This window comes from Microcaecilia unicolor, chromosome 1 (genome assembly GCF_901765095.1).
Source record: "Microcaecilia unicolor chromosome 1, aMicUni1.1, whole genome shotgun sequence".
NCBI classification, from domain to species: domain Eukaryota; kingdom Metazoa; phylum Chordata; class Amphibia; order Gymnophiona; family Siphonopidae; genus Microcaecilia; species Microcaecilia unicolor.
In genome coordinates, this window is record NC_044031.1 from 194019823 (window position 1) to 194044158 (window position 24336).

General features: G+C 44.6%; 1 protein-coding gene across 1 annotated transcript in view; it reads right to left on the reverse strand.

Moving 5' to 3' along the window:
• Window positions 1-24336, reverse strand: part of CLASP2 (cytoplasmic linker associated protein 2) — a 977269-nt gene that overhangs the window by 779349 nt on the left and 173584 nt on the right. Inside the window, 1 exon segment of the mRNA XM_030203481.1 lies at window positions 18120-18190. Coding sequence (XP_030059341.1) covers window positions 18120-18190 — 71 coding nt within the window.

Sequence of the window (24336 nt, forward strand, 5' to 3'; positions counted from 1 at the left end):
AAGTCTGGGTCCTTCAGGTTTCTAGTATGGTCTACTGAAGGAGATGACTCATCTGTACTGAACTCTGTACTCATTATGTTCAGGAACTCTTTATCTTTTATGTAGTAGGCAGGTTCGTCTCCATCTTTGGTGTTCTGGAACACTGAGCTTCCCAGGTGTTCTAAGTCTGCTGGAGAGACTGTTTTGCAGAGCGTTGGGACAATGCTCTGTTCCTTCTGGACGGGAGCTTCTTTGGTGGATAGATGGTTGGTACGTGGCTCGTACAAGGAAGAGTGCCCGCTTTCTAGGACATTGGTGGAAAGTACCTTGATATTTGACTTTCTTGTTTGCTTGAGGCAGGCATCGCCTACTGGTGTCCAACCCAAGTTGCGTGGGTGTACATAGGGAGCGTTGCGTGGGCTCTTGCATGATTCACGGATGTACAGGGTTCTGATGCATCTCTGTCTGGCAAGAGCAAGATCTCAACATCTGGATTCAAGTGTGCAAGCTGGTCGGTTGTGGGCCTCAGGTAGGGGTGATTCCAGGCAGCCTGTAGCATGGGAACCCCATCTTTAAAGTCTGGTATCTGGTCACATTCAACTCGTGTGGGTGACCGTGGCGTGGTGTTGCCATTCATAGCCTCTATTGTGTAACTATGTGCTGCTTGCCCTGCCGTCTGTACGGCCCTTGCACAAATTTGATGCTGTCTGGGAAGTAGTTTTGGTGGATGTCGAACACGTCATGGCGCTCTGAGATTGTGAGAGACCTGTTGTTCTGCTCATCTACAACGACGTACATTTTGGCTGCTTTGTCACGTCGTCCTTCAAGATGCGCTTCTGTCAGGCATGTCTTGGTGCAGGATCTCTCTTTGTGGTTTCCTTCACACACCTTCGTGCATCTAGAAGTGGCTTGGAATGTTGGTGCCTTCTCCTCCTCCGTCTCCCTGCCATGATTCGACTCAGGGTTAGAGTTCGGTTCAGCATCATCTGGGTGTACGGCATAGACGCTCAGGTCGTTGCCATGTTCTGTACACTTGATAGGTACTTCGAAATCTTTGGCAAGATGATCGGAGTTCGATTCTTCTACACGTGCGGCTGTTTCCTATCCCAGCCCGTGTGGCATTGTGTTCATCTCTTGCTTAGGAGTAAGCTTCATACTCGCTATGGTAACCTTGGAATTGCTCACAATGGTAACCTTGGAATTGGATTTCCACGCCCTGTAGCGCTCAGGGCGGTCATTGGACTGGGTAAGCTCTGTGCTCCCCAGGTCTTTGATGGCCAGATACTCTGCTGGCTCATGTCTTGCTGTGGCTTCAAGTCGAGCAGCTGACGTCACTGCTGGTTGGTAGGCTTGGGTTCCTCTGAAGCCTGATGAGGAGTGTGGCTGTCCAGCTCCCTCTGGTTTAGGCCAAGGGAGTTCAGCCGATATCCTGCTTGAGAGCGACTGCTCCAGTCTCTTTTGCCCCCACCCTGTGTGAAAACTCAGACTCTGTGATGAGCATTCTTGCTCGGGTCTCTTTTGCCCCCACCCTGTGTGAAGGCTCAGATTCTGCGATGAGCGTTCTTGCTAGGGTCTCTTTTGCCCCCACCCTGTGTGAAGGCTCAGACACATATATCAGATCTGAGTACAATAATTGGGGCTGTGTACATGTTTAGGATAAGTACATAAGTATTGCCATACTGGAAAAGACCAAAGGTCCATCAAGCCCAGCATCCTGTTTCCAACAGTAGCAATATCCAGATCACAAATACCTGGCAAGATCCCAAATAAAAGTTTTAGACTGCTTATCCCATAAATAGTGGATTTTCCCCAAGGCCATTTAATAATGATCTATGGACTTTTTCTTTAGGAAGCCGTCCAAACCTTTTTAAAACTCCGCTAAGCTAACCACCTTTATCACATTCTCTGGCAACGAATTCCAGAGTTTAATTACACGTTGAGTGAAGAAACATTTTCTCCGATTCGTTTTAAATTTACTACATTGTAGCTTCATCGCATACCCCCTAGTCCTAGTATTTTTGGAAAGCGTGAACAGACGCTTCACATCTACCCGTTCAACTCCACTCATTATTTTATAGACCTATCATATCTCCCCTCAGCCGCCTTTTCTCCAAGCTGAAGAGCCCTAGCCACTTTAGCCTTTCCTCATAGGGAAGTTGTCCTATCCCCTATATCATTTTCGTCGCCCTTCTCTGCACCTTTTCTAATTCCACTATATCTTTTTTGAGACACTGCGACCAGAATTGAACACAATATTCAAGGTGCGGTCACACCATGAAGAGATACAAAGGCATTATAACATCCTCATTTTTCTTTTCCATTCCTTTCCTAATAATACCTAACATTCTATTTGCTTTCTTAGCCACAGCCGCACACTGAGCAGAAGGTTTCAACGTATCATCAACTACGACACCTAGATCCCTTTCTTGGTCCGTGACTCCTAACGTGGAACCTTGCATGACGTAGCTATAATTCGGGTTCCTCTTTCCCACGTGCATCACTTTGCACTTGCTCACATTAAATGTCATCAGCCATTTAGATGCCCAGTCTCCCAAGGTCCTCTTGTAATTTTTCACAATCCTCCCGTGATTTAACGACTTTGAATAACTGTGTGTCATCAGCAAATTTAATTACCTCACTAGTCACTCCCATCTCTAGGTCATTTATAAATATGTTAAAAAGCAGCAGTCCCAGCACTGACCCCTGGGGAACACCACTAACTACCCTTCTCCATTGAGAATAATGACCATTTAACCCTACTCTCTGTTTTCTATCCTTTACCCAGTTTTTAATCCAAATAGAACACTACCTCCTATCCCATGATGGTTTGTGTTATTGCAGATGTGGGGTACAAAACATCATTATCTATTTTAGTTTTACCCCTGATCCAGCCTGAGGGTGAAATATGGTCACATTAGATTTTAAATAAAAGATCACATCTTTCAAAGACATTTTATTTGTGGTAATTCTGTTCTTTTCTGGATATTTGTACTACCAAGCCTCTGTGGTTTTCATAAACTATAGCTATACTACATTTTGTTGAACAGTTCTATAAAGAAAAAGTTTAACTGCAAATGAATTATCCAAGTAAAGTGTTAGTACTACAGAATTCCACAGCATGTTTTCTTTAATTATATGATAACCTAACTTGGACAATAGATAAGCAGCTTTCATGCCTGGGGGTCTAAAATTTCTAGCTTTTCATCATTAAGTCAATACCTTGCTGATGATAACATCATGACATACAAAATCAGGCTCTTCGAATGTGCAATAAAATTGCTTTTTGTAAACCCAAAAAGATACATAAAAGAGGAAAGCCCTTCTTGATAAGTTTATGATCAGCTGTATAACTATCCTGAGCACAAATGGGGTAACTTCCACCTCAAGAAGCATATTATAAAGCCTGATCATTATTCCTTTTCCCTAGATATTCTGCAGGCAGTCCTATAATAAAGCAAAAAGGACTTCTGGTAATTCAAGTCTGAATACTAATGATATAAAATGAATCATGCTTACTTGTAGTAGTCTAAAGACTGTAAAATCAGCAGTCACACAAGTGAATGGCATCAAACTTAGTGCAAACTGGACACTTTCCAGAGCTTTCTTCAAAGTGCTAGTATAACACTTCTGAGCATATGCAGTAGTTCCTATCCTGCCATGACCTCACAGCGTGCCTCAGCTCAAACTCCAGAAGGAGAGGTGAAGGGAATACATGACTGGTGATTTTGCCATCTTCAGAGTATCCTTGTTACAGGTAAGCAATTATGCTTATTTCGAAGACAAATGAAATCATCAATCATGCAAGTAAAACCCACTGTCTAAAGGCTACCTTCAGTTTAGAAAACCAGGGGAAACATCAATTGGTTGAAGAACATTTTATAAATATATTTTAGGATGACAGCCCTCATCTATAAAAATGGGTCCAGGTGGGGCTGGAGTTGATACTTAAGATGAGCCTCAAAAATAGGCTGCCCAAACCTGCTGTCACATCCCTACTCAGTATCTAGGCAGTAACTGACCAAATACCACATTGCAGTTTTGCAAATTTCTTCTACTGAAATTTAATTGTGAAGGATTACCAAAAAAGCCATATCCCCAATACTTTGGACCTTAATGTGTTTATGGTCAAACCAGTTTGGATATAAGTGAAATACATACAAATTTCATCATTTAATTTGTTTTCTTGAACAATGAAATCCAGACTTGTAGCAGCAAAAACAAAATGTTGGTGGGCTTTCTAACGTCTGTATGTTCCAAACAGAAGGCAACAACTTGCTAAAACTCAGCTGGCACTAAACTTAGAGATGACCGTTATATTTCTATGGGCATTTCAGAGTTTATCGACAGCTGATTTTTAGTGCGAACTAAAAACGTTTGCACACCTTAGTAAAATACCCCCTAAGACATCTGTGGGCAGCATAGGGATGTCAGCTGAGCAAGGTTATCAGTCCAGAAGCAACAGGAGAGGTCAGCCAGTGACAGACAGTGTCTATGTCGCAAAGACCGAGACAGACTACCAAGCACACACAAATAAGATTTGTGTTTTGAGATATTGTCCTCTAAAATAGCATTTTCCAATATTTTCTGAGAACCATATCCAACATAACTGCTTTGATGGAAAATGTCTAAGAATTACATATACAAGATCTCATAAACTGAGAAAAATCTGTCCTTCGTATTTTCCCAAAATTGGATAATCCCAATTTTGTACGTTATCGGGATGCCCAGATCATTAAAAATGTAGATATTGTTGGACCTGCAGGATTACTATCAGGCTTATTTTCGAAAGAGGACGCCCATTTTTTGACACAATCGGAAGATGGGCGTCCTTCTTACAGGGTCATCAAAATCGGCATAATCGAAAGCCGATTTTGGGCGTCCCCAACTGCTTTCCGTCATGGGGAAAACCAAAGTTCACGGGGCATGTCAGAGGTGTAGCGAAGGCAGGGCTTGGGCATCCTCGACCCATAATGGAAAAAAAAGGCATCCCCAATGAGCACTTGGATGACTTTACCTAGTCCTGTTTTTCTTACGACCAAGCTACAAAAAGGTGCCCGAAATGACCAGATGACCACCGAAGGGAATCGGTGATGACCTCCCCTTACTCCCCCAGTGGTCACTAACCCCCTCCCACCCTCAAAAAATATCTTTAAAAATCTTTTGTGCCAGCCTCTAATGTCATACTCAGGTCCATCACAGCAATATGCAGGTCCCTGGAGCACTTTTAGTGGGTGCAGTGCACTTCAGGCAGACAGATCCAGGCCCATCCCCCCCCCCTACCTGGTACACTTGTGGTGGTAAATGTGAGCCCTCCAAAACCCATCAGAAACCTACTGTACCCACATCTAGGTGCCCCCCTTCACCCATTAGGGCTATGGTAGTGGTGTACAGTTGTGGGTAGTGGGTTGGGGGGGCTCAGCACACAAGGTAAGGGAGCTATGTAACTGGGAGCAATTTCTGAAGTCCCCTGCAGTGCCCCCTAGGGTGCCTGGTTGGTGTCCTGGCACGTCAGAGGGGACCAGTGCACTACAAATGCTGGCTCCTCCCATGACCAAAAAGGCTTGCATTTCGTCGTTTCTGAGATGGGCGCCCTTGGTTTCCATTATCACTGAAAATCGGAAATGACCAAGTCTAGGGATGATCATCTCTAAGGACGACCTCAGTTTCAGGATCTGGGCATCCCCGACCATATTATCGAAACGAAAGATGGACGTTCATCTTGTTTCGATAATATGGGTTTCCCCGCCCCTTCGCCGAGGCGTTTTGCGAGGACGTCCTCAGCAAAACTTGGGTGTCCCTTTCAATTATGCCCCCCTATGTAGACGGGAAAATTAGGTTCTTACCTTGGTAATTTTCTTTCCTTTAGTCATAGCAGATGAAGCCATTACGTATGGGTTATGTCCATCAACCAGCAGGGGAGATAGAGAGCACTCAAACTTTCACAGTGCCCTCTTGGCCAGCTAGCTCCACTGCCTCTTCAGTATTTGAAGCTTCCAAAGCAGTATGGCAAACCGCAATGGGAATCACAAGAGCTTTCCTCACAGCGAACGATGGCCCATCACAAGGGCATGAACTCATAAAGGAGGGAATGCACATCCTCCTGGAGGGAATAAACTCATCCTCCTTATTGTATAAGTGGAGGGGAACACACGCGCCTCCTGGAGGGAATCACACATCCTCCCAACACACTGGAGGGAATGAACTCATCCTCCTATTTATAGAACTGGAGGGGAACACACGCGTCTCCTGGAGAGAATCAACACATCCTCCAAAAAAACATGCTGGAGGGAATGACCACATCCTCCTAAATTTAAACTGAACATGAATCCTGAAGATTGTTTTCCAACTTTCTCCCAAGGAAGGAACTTCAGGAAATTAGAACAGAACCTGAAAAACAGATTCACAGCATACAGACAATCATACAGGGAGGGCTCATGGCTTCATCTGCTATGACTAAAGGAAAGAAAATTACCAAGGTAAGAACCTAATTTTCCCTTCCTTGTCATCAAGCAGATGAAGCCATTACGTATGGGATGTAACAAAGCAATCCCTAGATAGGGTGGGAACAAGCCACACCACGCGCTAGCACTTGTGCACCAAAACGCACATCCCTCCTGGCAGCCACATCCAGCCTGTAATGTCGGGCAAAGGAGAGCTTAGAAGCCCATGTTGCTGCACTGCATATCTCTTGAACAGAGAGTGCTCCAGTTTCAGCCCAAGAGGAAGAAATCGCTCTAGTAGAATGTGCCTTAAAGTCCACAGGCAGAACCCTGCCGGCCAGCAGATAAGCTGAAAAGATAGTTTCTTTGAGCCAGCGGGCAATAGTGGCTTTAGACGCTGGAGACCCTCTGCGAGAACCGGATAGCAAAACAAACAGATGATCAGAAGTCCTGAAAGAATTAGTAACTCGCAGATACTGCAGCAGAGTCCTGCACACATCCAAAAGGTGCAGCTGCCCAAAAGATTCTGGAAACTCTTCCTCTGAAAAAGAGGGCAAGAAAATAGGCTGGTTTAAGTGAAAGGCTGAAACCACCTTAGGCGTAAAGGAAGGCACGGTCCGAACCGTGACTCCGGACTCTGAAAATTGCAGAAATGGGTCTCTACAGGACAGCGCCTGGAGCTCTGACACCCGTCTCGCCGAGGTAATGGCCACCAGAAAAACGGCCTTCAGTGTCAAGTCTTTCTCCGATGCTCGCCGAAGTGGCTCAAAAGGAGATGCCTGCAGGGTTTTCAAAACTAGCCCCAGGTTCCAAGCTGGACAGGGTGCTCACACTGGAGGTCGGAGCCGAAGCACCCCTCTAAGAAACCGTGTCACATCTGGGTGAGCAGCCAAAGACACGCCTTCCACCTTACCACGAAGGGAGGCCAACGCTGCCACCTGCACCCGCAGGGAATTATAGGCCAAGCCTTTTTGTACACCTTCCTGCAAAAAGTCCAGAATCGGCGAGACAGGAGCCCGCACTGGAACAATGGCTCTGGAAGCACACCAAGACTCAAACAGGCACCAAATCCTGGCATAAGCCACGGAAGTGGACCGCTTGCGGGCTTGCAGGAGAGTGGAAATAACTTTATTAGAATAACCTTTATGCCTCAATTGCGCCCTCTCAATAGCCATGCCGTAAGACCAAAGCGGCCGGCGTCCTGCATGGCTACCGGTCCCTGAGTCAACAGGTTCGGTACCAGAGGTAACGGCAGAGGAGCCTCCAGGAGCATCTGTCGGAGATCTGCATACCAAGGTCTCCTTGGCCAATCCGGGGCGATGAGGACCACTTCTCCTGGGTGCAGCCGAATCCGCAAGAGCAGGCGCCCTATCAAGGGCCATGGGGGGAAACACATAAAGTAGACCCGGAGGACAGGGTTCAGCCAAGGCAACCAACCCCGCCGAGCGAGGATCTCTCCGTCTGCTGAAGAAGCACGGGACTTTGGTATTGGCACTTGTCGCCATTAGATCCATCACGGGCTTGCCCCTTTTGGCACAGATCTGCAGGAATACTTCGTCTGCCAGATTCCATTCTGCTGGATCGATCTGATGCCTGCTCAGATAATTGGCCTGCACATTGCTCTGACCTGCAATATGAGCTGCCGACAGACACTGAAGATGCAGCTCGGCCCAGTGGCAAATCAGTTCGGCCTGCGCGGCTAGTGCTCTGCACCTTGTTCCGCCTTGTCGATTTATATAGGCCACCGTTGTCGTGTTGTCCGACATCACTCTGACAGCCAATCCTTCCAGGGTCACTTGAAAGGCCAGAAGCGCCTGAAACACCGCTTTCAACTCTAGGCGGTTGATGGACCACTCCGACTCTTCGGGTGTCCATAGACCCTGGGCATGCTTCCCCTTGCAGTGTGCGCCCCAGCCCTTCAGGCTGGCATCTGTTACCACTAGGCACCAAACGGAGAGCGTCAGCGGCATTCCTCGCCGCAGCATGCTGTCTGAGAGCCACCACTCCATGCTGAGACGGGCCGCAGGGAGCCAAGTAAGTCTGCATTGGTAATCCTGAGAAATAGGAGACCATCTCCAGAGAAGGGAATACTGTAGAGGTCTCAGGTGCACTCTCGCCCAGGGTACCACTTCCATCGTGGCTGTCATCGATCCCAGCAGCTGGACAATGTCCCAAGCTCGCGGGCGGGGCATCCTCAGGAGCAGACGGACCTGATTCTGAAGCTTGCACCGCCTTAGCTCGGGTAGGAACACATAGCCCGAGACTGTGTCGAACCTAGCCCCCAAAACCTCTAGAGATTGTGAAGGAGACAGGTGACTTTTGGCCATATTGACGACCCAGCCTAGAGATTGCAGTACTGAGACCACTCTGGCTGTACTTGTAAGCTCTCTGTTGCAGAGTCTGCTCTGATGAGCCAGTCGTCTAGGTATGGGTGAACCCTGATACCTTCTCGCCTGAGAAAAGCAGCTACTACCACCATTACCTTCGAAAAGGTTCGGGGAGCTGTGGCGAGGCCAAAAGGCAAGGCCCTGAACTGGAAATGTTTTCCCAACACCGCAAACCTCAGAAACTTCTGGTGCGGGGGCCAAATCGGTATGTGCAAGTAAGCTTCTTTCAGGTCTAGAGACGTGAGAAACTCTCCTGGCTGAACCGCCGCAATGACGGAGCGCAGGGATTCCATGTGGAAATGCCGCACTCTCAGGGACTTGTTCACTTCTTTTAAGTCCAGAATAGGGCGAAAGGACCCACCTTTTCGCGGCACCACAAAGTAGATGGAGTATCGGCCGCAGCCTTGCTCGGCGGGAGGCACCGGGGTCACTGCCCCTAACTGAATCAGACCTTGTAAAGTCTCCTCCACCGCCGCCCGTTTGACGGCAGAACCGCATCGGGACTCCACAAACACGTCTCTTACTGGGGCGTTGAATTCTATTCTGTATCCATCTCTGATCAGGTCCAGAACCCACTGATCTGAGGAAATCTTGGCCCACTCCTCGACAAAGAGGGAAAGACGTCCTCCGATGACAGGCATCGAGGAGAGGGCCGGCGCACCATCATTGAGAGGGTTGCCACTGAACTCCTGGTCTTGAGCCACCGGCTGCGGAATGCTTGTCCGAGCGAAACGAGTTCCTCTGCTGACCACGGGCACGTGAAGTGAACCCAGCAGAACGCCCCGGGCGGTACCTTCTAGCTTCACGGAAGCGAGGTCTGTACGAGGAGTGGACCGCCTGGCCCTTAGAGGAAGGCCTCTGCCTATCTTCGGGCAAGCGCTGGGGTTTTGGATCACCCAGGCCTTTCACAATTTTCTCTAACTCCTCACCAAATAGGAGAAGTCCTTGAAAAGGCAACTTCACCAACCTTTGCTTAGAGGCCATGTCCGCTGCCCAGTGTCGTAGCCACAGACGACGGCAAGCCGCCACTGCTACTGCCATTTGTTTAGCCGAAGCTCTGACAAGGTCATAAAGGGCATCAGCCAGAAAGGACAAGGCCACCTCCATCCGCGGAGCCACATCCAAGAAGGGCTCCGCTCCATCTCCGGGCTGAGCCACTGCCTGTTGCAGCCAAGCTAGGCAGGCTCTCACAGCATAACAGCTGCATGCAGACGCCCGAACAGTGAGACCTGCAATTTCAAAGGGCCGTTTCAACGCTGTTTCCAGCCTACGGTCTTGAACATCCTTCAGGGCAACACCTTCTTCAACAGGGAGGGTAGTTCTCTTTGTCACTGCAGTGACTAGGGCATCCACTGTAGGCATTTGAAAACGAGCCATATGTCCCTCACGCAGAGGGTATAACTGCCCCATAGCCCTGGAAACTCTCAAAGGTCCCTCGGGGTCAGCCCACTGAGCCGAAACAAGCTCTAGGATGGAGTCATGCAAAGGGAAGACCCGAGCAGCTTTCTTGGTACTAGCCATCCTGGGATTACCCGAGGAGGCCAATCGAGAGGGCCTGCAGGGTATCTGAAATAAGCGCTGGCAGCTCATCACGGTGGAAAATCCTCACCGCGGAGGGATCATCCAGATCCTGTGGTAAATCCGCACCTGACTCTGGTTCCTCAGACCAAGAACGTCTGTCAGAGTTCTCCGAATCCTCACACCCCGACCACGGGGGGGGGGGGGGGGGGGGGGGGGGGGGGGGGGTGCACCACAATCTGCGCTTATCTTTAGGCCAAGCATCCGGGAAAAAAGCCTCACTGGGCAGTCCCAGGCCAGAATCCATCGGGGGGGCAATCAGAGGAGCCTCAGGCGACCCTTGAGGAAGGGCTCTTTTCATCATGTATGCTTTATGCAGCAAAAGCACAAAATCCGGGGAGAAAATCTCACCCTGGGCACCCAAATCCTGTCCGGTGCTAGCCACTTCTGAAATAACCTCATCTCGAGGTGCCCCACCCGGCTCAGGTCTCTCCGTGTCCACGGAGGCCGCGCCATGCGGTGTAAGCAAAATGGCGCCCGCTGCCAGCTCAGAGCGGGAAGAAACATCGCTCGCCATGCTCGGGCCGGCTCCTACGACAATACAGCACGATTTACAGAGCCCTGCTGCTGATTTGCGCTTGCCACAAGTAGGACAGCGCTTTACATTGTCTGTAGCCATCGCCGAAAAACGGCGGTAAAATCCAAAATGGCGGTTTCGCGCCAAAATCGCCCCGATCGCGGGCCCACCCCGGAGGAGTTGGAAAACACTCTTACCTCAAAGGATCTAGTGTACAACTACGATCCTGCTGAAAATCAGGTCAAAAACCTCTGTTCCAGCGCCTCTGCGTTTAAAAACGCGACGCGACTTTTTTTTTTTTTTTTTAAGCTGTGAGGAAAGCAGAGGTATTGAAGACTCCGGAGGCTCAGATGAGTGGGAAAGGCAGGGAAAGGGCGAACCTATATGCCTGCATCCACTGTTGGTGGGTAAGGACAGGGAAAGCAAGGCAATATGTCCACATCCACAGAGATATGGGTAAGGCAGGGAAAGGGCTAACCTATGTGCCTTTAAAGTGAAGCTGCTATAGCCTCCAACACCCCGGTTAACAACTGGCAAGCCAGGAACCACCTCCCGGCAGATTTTTCTGGAGCTCGAACAAGCTGCAGCCACCCTGCTAAGGGAGATAGTGAATACTGAAGAGGCAGTGGAGCTAGCTGGCCAAGAGGGCACTGTGAAAGTTTGAGTGCTCTCTATCTCCCCTGCTGGTTGATGGACATAACCCATACGTAATGGCTTCATCTGCTTGATGACAAGGAATAAGGAATTTATCATTTCTGAGTAATGGTGTATAATCCAAGCCTGAGAAGAAAAGAACGGAGCAGAGGCTTAGACTTATTCTCTGGTAAACATTGTCCTTTGGACTCACCCAAATCCTTAATCTTCTATAACTCCTCACCAAAGAGGAGCTTCCCACGAAAAGGTAGTCAGGCCAGCCTCAACTTGGAGGCTGCATCCACTGCCCAAAGCCTGAGCCAAAGCCACCACCTCGTTGTACACAGCTGAGGACAGTTCCTTAGCAGATCATACAAGTATGCTAAATAAGCCAGCCCAGGCTCTAAGGAAAGCAGAAAGTATATCAAGACCTCAGCATAGATGCCTTCTGAACCCAACTTAAGACATGGGTTTTGTAGAAGCCACAAAGTGTGGCCTACAAACACAAAGCCACCACCTCAAAACCCAGTTTAAGAGAGAATTCCAGACGCCAATCCTGGACGTCCTTGAGAGCTGTTCCACCCTCCACTGTTATGGTGGCCTTCTTGGTGACTGCAGTCACCAGAGAGTCCACTTTAGGCAAGCACAAGGATTACAGTTCCGGGTAAGGGAGAGGATAAAGCCAAGATATAGCCCTGGCCACCCTTAAACCAGCATCCAGGGAGTCCCACTGCTCCAAAATCAGCACCTGAATAGCCACATTACTATCAAAGGTTTTAGGAGGCTTTCTGGTGCCTGATATCATAGGATTAAAGGTAGTCGCAGAGTTGACAGGGTCAGGAGAAGAAATCAGTATATGCAATGCCTTAGTAATGAGAGAAGAAAGCTCCTCCTTAAGGAAGAGCTTGGCTGCTGTAGGATCATCACCCTCCTCAGGAGGACGTTCACCTACCTTCAAAGAGTCAGATAGGAAGTAGACCACAGCCCCAGCAGGAGGAACATCTGAATCATGTGAAGATCTAGTCAGAAGAGCTTATACTGCTGGTCAGAACACTGCTGGTCACAACCCCCAGGAAGGCTGATAAGTGCCAAGAGGACAGAGGTCTTTTCAACAGAAATGCTTGGTCCATAACACGCACAAACTCTGGAGTAAAACAGAGTATCCAATGATTCCTGCCCTAAAACTGCGTCCTGGGATTGATCTAGCCCTGTAATCCAGCCATGGTAAAATTTCCCACCAATCAGGACGTGCCCAGCATCAAAGATGGCAGTTCAGACACTGCTCTCTAGGTCACTGGGCGCAGCACTTAACAGTTTTTGCCAGGGAGAACATGTGAAAAGAAGAAAACAAACTTTTGTTGGCAGAGGCACAGCAACGGAAGAAATAGTGCAAACAATGTGTTGTTTCCAGCACTGCTGGCACCTTCTCTGGCAATGCTTCATAAGACTTCTATTAAAGGAGCACTGGCCCTCTAGAAGGATAGAGAGGGGGGAAAGGGACCTGGTACCACCAGGTGTCCTCAAGCAGAACAAAAGTCAAGATCTCTCACCCCTCCCCCTAGCTCAACTAAACCTGAAAACAGGCCAGGAGCAAGCACCATCCAGAGAGTAGCACAGGATATGTCTATCCACCTGCTGCGATAGAGAGAATACTGGAAGTGAGGCTGCTGCACTATATACTTTTATAGTAACATAACATAGTAGATGACGGCAGAAAAAGACCTGCACGGTCCATCCAGTCTGTCCAACAAGATAACTCATATTTGCTACTTTTTGTGTATACCCTACTTTGATTTGTACCTGTGCTCTTCAGGGCACAGACCGTATAAGTCTGCCCAGCACTATCCCCGCCTCCCAACCACCAGCCCCGCCTCCCAACCACCGGCTCTGGCACAGACCGTAGCAGTCTGCCCAGCACTATCCCCGCCTCCCAACCACCAGTCCCGCTTCCCACCACCGGCTCTGGCACAGACCGTATAAGTCTGCCCAGCACTATCCCCGCCTCCCAACCACCAGCCCCGCCTCCCTATCTTGACTAAGCTCCTGAGGATCCATTCCTTCGGCACAGGATTCCTTTATGCTTATCCCATGCATGTTTGAATTCTGTTACCGTTTTCATTTCCACCACCTCCCGCGGGAGGCATTCCAAGCATCCACTATTCTCTCCGTGAAAAAATACTTCCTGACATTTTTCTTGAGTCTGCTCCCCCTTCAATCTCATTTCATGTCCTCTCGTTCTACCATCTTCCCATCTCCGGAAAAGGTTCGTTTGCGTATTAATACCTTTCAAATATTTGAACGTCTGTATCATATCACCCCTGTTTCTCCTTTCCTCCAGAGTATACATGTTATGGTGGATCTCTGGTGTTCTCTCTATCTCCACCAGCTAGTACATGGACATAACCCAAAAGTTTCTAGACTGATCTGTGGGATGAAATGGAATAAGAGTATTCTTTTTTTTTTTAAGCCACAGAATACTTATCTTCCCTGAAGTTAGTAAAGCATCACGTTCAAAATACGATCCTTAGTCCACAAAATCATTCACGGAGATGCACCAGCCTACATGTCAGACCTAATAGACTTACCACCCAGGAATGCCAAAAGATCATCCCGCACATTCCTTAATCTGCACTTCCCTAACTGCAAAGGTCTAAAATACAAACTAATGCACACGTCAAACTTTACCTACTTGAGAACACAGTTATGGAACGCATTGCCACGAAACTTAAAAACGATTTACGAACTAACGAACTTCCGCAAACTGCTAAGACCCATCTCTTTAACAAGGCATACCACAAAGATCAACCAATGTGAACACACACAAATCCTCCACATATATTCAGAACTGTCTTACAATATCTGCTTGTTATATTATTATCTTGTTTTATCATTATCATGTTGCCCAAAATCCTTCTGTAATACTAAATGTCTATTTTCTAATATATTTCTACTATTCTTGATGTATTGTAAGCCACATTGAGCCTGCAAAGAGGTGGGAAAATGTGGGATACAAATGCAATAAATAAATAAAATAAATAAATAAAGCAACTTCAGTTAAGTATAAAATATTTCTTGGATTATAGGAGCAAACTGTGGCTAGTGAGCCAAATATTGTTTGGTTGATTTCAAGGGCTACATTTCTATGTTATGACACATAATAGCTTCGTTTAGAAACTCTACATTAAATCATTTTCCATCTAATTATCTTGGGGGGTGGCTAAAGGTACAAATAATATGTTTATCAATGCTTTCACACCCATAGGTGCAAACTTTAAGCCCAGTATTCCTCTCTCACGGATGGCAAGCAGTTCTTCTATGCTCTAATTTCCTTGATGTTCACGCTGTGGCTCTAAGAACATATGCCATAACAGGACAGACCAAAGGTCCATCAAGCCCAGTATCCTGTTTCCAACACTGGCCAATCCAGGTCAGAAGCACCTGGCAAGATCCCAAAAGAGTAAAATAGATTTTCTGCTGCTTATCCTAGAAATAAGCAATGGATTTTCCCAAATCCAACTTAACAATGGCTTATAGACTTTTCTTTTAAAAAATTATCCAAACCTTTTAAATCCTGTTAAGCTAACTGCTTTTAGCACATTGTCTGGCAACGAATTAAGTTTCATTACACGTTGAATGATGAAATATTTTCTCCAGTTTGTTTTAAATGTACTACTTAGTAGCTCTATGTTCCCTAGTGCTTGTTTTCCCTTTAGGACAGGAAGGTTCGTAAGACTCTAGGTGGTTTCTCTTCTGTTATTTAAGGTGTCAGAAGTCACCAACTCCACTGCTTCCAGCATTCTTGTCCTTTTCCCCAACAAGGGCTGTCTTGGGGTAATAAGTCGTCAGAATCAGGTCTCCTTGTCCTTTAGGACACTCTGTGCATCAGGAGACAGATAGGAATCAGACTGGCAACCCCTGATTAATACAGTTCTCTTGTGAACAGACCTCAGCTGTGAGCCAAATTGACAACTTCTGTGCTTATTTTTCCTTCTCTTTAGCCTCTAGGGTACAGAGCTCCAGAGTGCGGCAACCCACCAACAGCTCTTCTACATGCCCCTTTCTGTACTCCCTCTTAGGGAGGAAAGACAAGGCTCCTCCCTTGAATCCAAAAGCTCAAGTTTCAATGCCACTGGGCCACTTTCTCATAATAGACTTCCACCTATTTATCTTTGATGGGCACACTTTTGGAGAAGGGCCCAAAATTTTCTTCATACAACTGCAAAGAGAAGCTCGTTTTGGCAACCTGCTACATTTTTCCTCCAGATGAAAGAGATCTCTTAATGCACAAGTTCAAGATTGTCTTTATTTGATGAAATGCTTAGGGCAATCCATCAAAGCGATTTACATATTAAGTATTCAACACATAGTGCAGATAAATTACAAGATAAGTAATATCTATTATTGTCTTTGCTGTTATTTTTATTGTATCTCTGTTTTGTGCCACAATCATGAGAAAATCAAACCCAAAACTGCACAAGGATAAATAAAAAAAAAGAAGATCAACAAAAATCTTCTTAAGAACTCATGTAGACACACCTGGGCCTGGTTTGGGTGCCACCTTTTTTCTGCAGCAGACCACTCAAAATGCTCCTCAACTTTTACAGCTTTTAAACACGTTCTCTGTTGGTCATGAAGTTTGCAACAATCAGAATCTGAAAAACCTCAAAACTGTATCAACTATATAATTTACACTGTGCCTATCAATTAGAGTCTAGGTCAGCACCTTTGTGCAGCAGAGAGATCAAACACAACAGAAACGTGTAGCACAAACTGAGAGCATAGCAACCCAGCTCAGGTGGTTTCATGCATTCTCCCCACTTCAAATAAAAGGGTCAAATTTACAAAACAGTAAAGTAAGCTCTTGGGTCAGGGTCCCTATTTGGGAACCATTTATGTATTACTCCCATCTAATACTGATCTGGGAAGGAAGGTGTTACACTGATCTAGAGTCCCAAGAAAAAATTTGTGAAGTCCAAGTATAATGATCACAATTGGAAAGGGGTTTACATATTCTTTTCATTATGATTTATTTAATAATTTCATACCCTGCCTAAAATTCTAGGAAGGTTACACATGAAAACCTGAACTCAAATACACAACACTTCATAGGACACAATGCATAAAATATATATTAAAAGAACCTGATTTAAACAATTTCACAGATAACCTAGGAAAAATAAAAACTAAGATCACATAAAGGAACTCTAATCTATCCCTCCAAAAGTCTCCTCAATCATTTTCAGAAGTTTCCTAAATTTCAGCAGATCAGGTGCAAAATGTAAGGTGGCTGGCAAAGTGTTCCACAACTGATGACTAGCCACTGAAAACACATGTGAACAAAAGGGCTAACATGCAAACAATTTTCCAAACAAGACTTCTCCATTTAAGAAAAAGTTACACAGCAAAACTAGAGACACAAAAAGCTCCCATGACTGCACAAATAGAAAACATGTAGCATGCTGACCCAAGGATATTTACACCCATTCTAGCAAATCTGAAATAAAGTAGAATATAATGTCCTTTGCAGTACTGGTTGAGTAACTGGCTGCAAATTTTTGTGTGTCATTAATGCCTTTTGCTGAGATAAGGATGGCAATTATATTGGTTGTGTACATTGGTTCAATACAGCCCTGAAAAAAAATGTAATTTTCGAAAGATTCAATATCACAAGATACTGCTAAAGTAACATGTTAGTTTTACTGCTTAGTCAGATTGATTTCGTCTTACGAAGCATATAGGTACAAGCTAGTCTTCTTGTAGAGTTCATGCACAGGACTGAAATGTATGCGACTTCCAGAAAGGAACACTCAGCTACAGAGACAAAATCTTCTATAAAAAGAATCAAGGAAATTTTATTTTTTGTCTATTACATTGTAAGCTCTTTGAGCAGGGACTGTCTTTCTTCTATGTTTGTGCAGCGCTGCGTACGCTTTGTAGCACTATAGAAATGCTAAATAGTAGTAGTAGTAGTAGGGCAATTCTATAATTGGGCGCTACTATTTAGGTACCTAAAATTAAGTGGACAGCATACCATTTTTTCATTGACAGCATTTACACACATAAATGCCAATATAGAATACTAGGCTAAGTTGGCCTCAACGCACCTATATTAGGCCTTAACTTTTATGCCATGTCTATGCTCAGTATAAATGTTAGCATCTAAATTCAACATTTACATACATAAGGCCTGATATTCAGCAAGTGACAACCTGTATTTTTTTGACTGCCACCGGCATTATCCCTGGAAATTCAATGCTGTGTATTGTCTGGGCTCCAGCACTGACGTTCCATGTACACAAAGGCAGCAAAAACAAAGACAGGTATTTCTTTATCTTCTTTATGGATATATGTCTTTTTCTTTATTGTTATTTTTCAATTTCTTTGTTACATCTGAAACTATAAACCTCCCTGTTTACTAAGCTGCACTACCAGTTGCCGCCACGCGAAATGCCAACACAGGAATGGGCTGTGCCGGCATTAGCGCACAGCATAGTAAACAGGGGGGAAAGACATTTTTTTAAATCAAGTTTACATAGGCCCTCCAATATAGATAAGGGGAATTAGAAAAAAATATCTCTTACTCACCATCACCGTGGCTTAATATCATATTACCAGAGTCCCGTACTTCATCAAATTTGTTAAATATTGTCTGTAACCTAGAAATAAGCAAAACAGATTTCACCTTTCTGCACAAAAAAAAAAATCCTGTCACCTAAAAACAAAACTTTATAGACTGCTGCTACCTGAGCAGAGGTGAGAATACTATAGAGAAAACAGAGATCCACATGGTGACAGCAATGGGGCCTAAACGACTTGATATTTGGGGGGAGGAGTGGAACACTTCTAGTATAAAACAAATCCTGTTTTATGTACATTCATCTGGTTACCTCTGCTCTGAAATTCTTTCTTTAACACAGTCAGTCTTAAGTTATATTTGTTTAGTGTATATACTAGAAAGAAATTCTTCATACTGCCTGCTAAGAAAAACATCATTCAGTTAATTGCATAGAACATGGGGTGAGTAGGGGGTTAATATTTAGCAAAAGCCACAACATATTTCAAGTCAAAGCCTTGTTTTCACTGAAACTGACGAATTATTTTCAACAAATAAACTGACGTAAGTTACATTTGTCTTTTCATGATACAAAAACAGGTAAAATAAAGTAAAAAGAAAAAAAAATCTTCATACAGCTGAAATGTACAAAAATGGGCAAACTCATAATTGTTGTTCTATACAAGTTACGTGGTAACATATGGTTAATATAGTAACATATATGGAGGAGCATTTTCGACTTGACGCTTAAAGCCCAACTGTGGCCGTTTTACTAAAAACATCCAAAAGTCAAGTGGGGAATATAGTCACTTTCAAAACAGAAAAACGTCTATTTTGTTTTTCCAAAAATGGCTATTTGCTAGATGTTTTTCTGCTTTGTGTGTTCATCTTTTTGGTCCATTTTCGAAAAGGAAAAAAAAAAAAAAATTGTCTAAGTGAAAAATGCACAAAATCAAGCCATTGAGATTGAGAAGGAGCCAACGTTCTTAGTAGACTGGCCACACAGACATCCAACGAGAGCAATGGGGGCAACCTGGAGGGGGGCACTGCAGTGGACTTCAAATAAATGCTCCCAGGTACACATCTCACCATTGCTCCCTTATCTTGTCTGCTGAGCCCCCCCCCCCCCAAAACCCACTATCCCCAATAGTACACCACTACAATAGCCCTTATGGGTGAAAGGGGCACCTACATGTGGATACAGTGGGTTTCTGATGAGTTTTGGAGAGCTCACAGTTTCCAACACAAGTGTAACAGGAAGGAGGAGGTATGGGCCTGGGTCCACCTGTCTACAGTGCACAGCACCCACACCAGTACACTACTCCAGGGACCTGCATGCTGCTCTAACTTACCTCAGTATAATAACTCAGCCTGGCATACAGGCTGGTAAGTAATGTCAATAACATTTTTGGGAGGCGGGAAGGGATTGGTGACCACTGGGGGATTAAGGGAAGGTCATCCCTGATTCTTTCCAGTGGTCATCATGTCATTGAGGGCACTTTTTTGTGGCTTATTTGTTAATAAAACAGGTCTAGATCAAAACATCCAACTTATAACCCTGGATGTTTTTATTTTCCATTATGGCAGAAAAATGTCAAGTGTTAGGAACGCCCAGATCCAGCCCTTAACATGCCCCTGACATGTCCTTAGTGATCTGAGCATACATCTGATGGACTTCATAGAAAAACAACTATAAAAATTGGTTTCAAATACACCAATTTGGACGATTTTGTAGAAAAATCCTAATGCAAATTTAAGCCACTTTTTCGACATTTTTCTCTTTTGAAAATGAGCCCCATAGTAACATAGTACAAGAAGGCAGATAAAGACCTCTACGGTCCATCCAGTCTGCTCAACAAGATAAACTCATTACATATCATATATGATACTTCATATGTATACCTTATCTTGATCTTTTCTTACCATTTTCAGGGCATAGACACAGAAGTTTGTCAGGAACTGTCCTTATTCTAAAATTTCTGAAGCTGTCATCGAAGCCACTGAAAATCTCCACTCCAAGTCTATTCAGCCACGATCAGGGCACAGACTGTAGAAGTCTGCCCAGTACTGGCTTTGTTTCCCAATTACTGGTGTTGCTACCTAATCTCCTCTTAGCTTCCTTGGATCCATTTCTTTTTAGCAGGATTCATTTGTGTTTATCCTACGTATTTTTGAATTCCGTCACCGTTTGTATGTCCACTACCTCCTGGGTCAGGCCGTTCCAGGTATATAATACCCTCTCGGTGAAAAACTACTTCCTGATATAATTCCTGAATCGGCCCCATTACAACTTCAATTCATATCCTCTAGTTCTACCCACCTTCTCGTCTCTGGAAAACATTTGTTTGCGGAATTATACACTTCAAATATTTGAATGTTTATATCACATCACCCCTACTTCTCCTTTCCTCCAGAGTATAAATGTTCAAGTCAGCAAGTCTCCCCTCATACGTCTTGCTACGCAAACCCCCATAATATTTTTGTTGCTTTTTTTGAAACGCTTCAAGTCTTTTTACATCCTTAGCAAGATACAGCCTTCAAAACTAAACATAATACTACAAGCAGGACCTCACTAATGAATTGTACACAGTGCATCAACACCTCCTCTCTTCTGCTAGTTATACAACTCTCTGTGCAGCCTAGCATCCTTCTGGCCACAACCACTGACTTGTCACCTTGAGATCCTCGGATACCATCACCCCACTGTCCCTCTTCTGAGCCGAGCTTAAGTACGTAAGTACATAAGTATTGCCATACTGGGACAGACTGAAGGTCCATCAAGCCCAGCATACTGTTTCTAACAGTGGCCAATTCAAGTCACAAGTACCTAGCAAGAACCCAAAAAAGTACAATACATTTTATATTGCTTATGCTAGAAATAAGCAATGGATTTTCCCCAAGTCCATTTTAATAATGGTCTATGGACTTCTCCGTTAGGAAGCCATCCAAAAATTTTTAAAACCCCGCTAAGCTAAATGCTTCTACTATATTCTCTGGCAACGAGTTCCAGAGTTTAATTAAATGTTAAGAAATATTTTCTCCAATTCCTTTTGAATTTCCTACTTTGGAGCTTCATTGTGTGTCCCCTACACCTAGTATTTTTGGAAAGAGTAAACAAGTGATTCACGTCTACCCGTTCCACTCCACTCACTATTTTATAGACCTCTATCATATCTCCCCTCAGTCGTCTTTTCTCCAAGCTGAAGAGCCCTAGCCACTTTCGCCTTTCCTCACAGGGAAGTCGTACTATCCCCTTTATCATTGTTGTCGCCATTCTCTGTACCTTTTCTAATTCCACTATATCTTTTTTGAGATGCGATGACCAGAATTGCACATAATATTCAAGGTGTGGTCACACCATGGATCAATATAAAGGCATTATAACATCCTCATTTTTGTTTTCCATTCCTTTCCTAATAATACTTAGCATTCTATTTGCTTTCTTAGCCGCCACCGCACACTGAACAGAGGGTTTCAATGTATCACCAACAATGATCCCTTTCCTAATTGGTGACTCCTACTGTGGAACCTCAGGTTCCTCTTTCATACATGCATCACTATGCACTTGCTTACATTAAAAGTCATCTGCCATTTAGATGCCTAGTCTCCAAGTCTCGTAAGGTCCTCTTGTAATTTTTCACAATCCTCTTCTGATTTAACAACTTTGAATAACTTTGTGTTCTCACCAAATTTAATCACCTTACTAGTTACTCTCATCTTCAGATCATTTATAAATATGTTAAAAAGCAGCGGTCCCAGCACAGACCCCTGGGGAACTCCACTATCTACCATTCTCCATTGAGAATACTGACCATTTAACCCTACTCTCTGTTTTCTATCTTTTAACCAGTTTTCAATCCACAATAGCACACTACCTCCTATCCTAAGACTCCAATTTCCTCTGGAGTCTTTCATGAGGTACTTTGTCAAACGCCTTTTGAAAACCCAGGTACACATTATCGACCAGCTCATCTTTATCCACATTTGTTCACCCTTTCAAAAAAAGTAATAGATTGGTGAGGCAAGATTTCCCTTCACTAAATCCATGTTGGCTTTGCCTCATTAATCCATGCTTTTGAATATGCTCTGTAATTTTGTTCTCTAAAATAGTCTCTACTATTTTGCCCGGCACTGACGTTGGGCTCACCGGTCTATAATTTACCGGATCACCTCTGGAACTTTTTAATAGTCGTTACATTGGCCACCCTCCAATCTTCTGGTACCACACTCGATTTTAAAGATAAATTACATATTACTAACAATATTTCTGCAAGTTCTTTTTTTCAATTCTATCAGTACTCTGGGATGAATACCATCCAGTCTAGGAGATTTGCTACTCTTCAATTTGACAAATTACCCCATTACATCCTCCATGTTTATAGAGATTTCAATCAGTTTCTCCAGCTCGTCAGCTTTGAATACCATTTCTGGAACCGGTATCTCTCCCAAATCTTCCTCGGTGAAGACCAAAGAAAAGATTTCATTTAATCTCTTCACTATGGCTTTCTCTTCCCTGATTGCCCCTTTTACCCCTCAGTCATCTAGCAGTCCAACCAATTCTTTTCCCCGCTTCTTGCTTTTAATATACCTTAATAAAAATTTACTATGTGTTTTTGACTCCAATGCAATCTTTTTTCCGAAGTCTCTCTTTGCCTTCATTATCAGCGCTTTGCATTTGACTTGACATTCCTTATGCTGTTTCTTATTATTTTCAGTTGGTTCCTTCTTCCATTTTCTGAAGGATTTTCTTTTAGCTCTAATAGCTTCCTTCACCTCACTTTTTAACCATGCCGGCTGTCATTTGGTCTTCCTTCCTCCTTTTTCAAAAGACGGAATATATTTTGCATAGGTTTTCAGGATGCTATTTTTGAACAGCATTCACTGATGTAAATTTTTGACCCTCGCAGTGACTCCTGTAAGTATTTTTCACCATTCTTCTCGTTTTATTATAGTCTCCCTTTATGAAAGTTAAACGCTAACGTATTAGATTTCCTGTGTATATTACGATCACTGTTATCAAGTGGCCCCATCACCAATACATCCCTCACCAGATCATGTGCTCCACTAAGGACTAGGTCTAGAATTTTTCCTTCTCTTGTTCGCTCCTGCACCAGCTGCTCCATAAAGCAGTTCTTGATTTTGTCAAGGAATTTTACCTCCCTAGCATGCCCTGATGTTACATTTACCCAGTGAATATCAGCATGCACTGGACTAGGAAGACAAATCCATATTACCTGTCACCTAATCATTTGTCTACCTAACAAAGAGAAAATCAGTCAAATAAGAAAGCATATCTCCAACAAGGTATAAGAAAACTACAGTGCCAACTTAAAATGAGATTTTAGCACCATAGGTACCAAATGAAGTTTGCAAAAACAAGGCGATATACGTTCATTCCTATTCAGTGAGATGATAATTTGCACAGCAAGATTTAGAATTGTCTAAAGCTTTCTCAAAACTTCCTTTGAGCAGCCGAGAAAGCGAAGATACATACCTGTAGCAGGTATTCTCCAAGGACAGCAGGCTGGTTGTTCTCACATGTGGGTCAACATCTGTGTCGGCCCGGGAAAGCGTGCGTGCAGCACACGCCACGCATGAGCGGCCGTATTCCCGCCTGTCGCATCAGCATTCCCGCTCAGTTTAATTAAAAAGCAAATAAACAACAAACAACAACTCCAAAGGAGAGGCAGGCGGGTTTGTGAGAACAATCAGCTTGCTGTCCTCGGAGAATACCTGCTACAGGTATGGATCTTTGCTTTCTCCGAGGACAAGCAAGCTGCTTGTTCACACATGTGGGGAATCCCTAGCAACCAGGCTCACTCAAAACAATGAGCATTGGTCAATTGGGCCTCGCAACGGCGAGGACATAACATAGATTGACCTGAAAATATAAACAACTAACTGAGAGCGCAGCCTGGAACAGAACAAAAATGGGTCTAGGGGGGTGGAGATGGATTCTAAACCCCGAACAGATTCTACAGCACCGACTGCCCAAACCGACTGTCGTGTCAGGTATCCTGCTCGAGACAGAAATGAGATATGAATGTGTGGACTGATGACCACGTTGCAGCCTTGCAAATCTCCTCAATGAAGGCTGACATAAGTGAGCCACTAATGCAGCCAGGCTCTAACATTATGAGCCGTGACAATGCCCACCACAGGCAGCCCAGCTTGGGCATAAGTGAAGGATATGCAATCTGCTAGCCAATTGGAGATTGTGCATTTTCGAATGGTGAGTCCCCCTCCTGT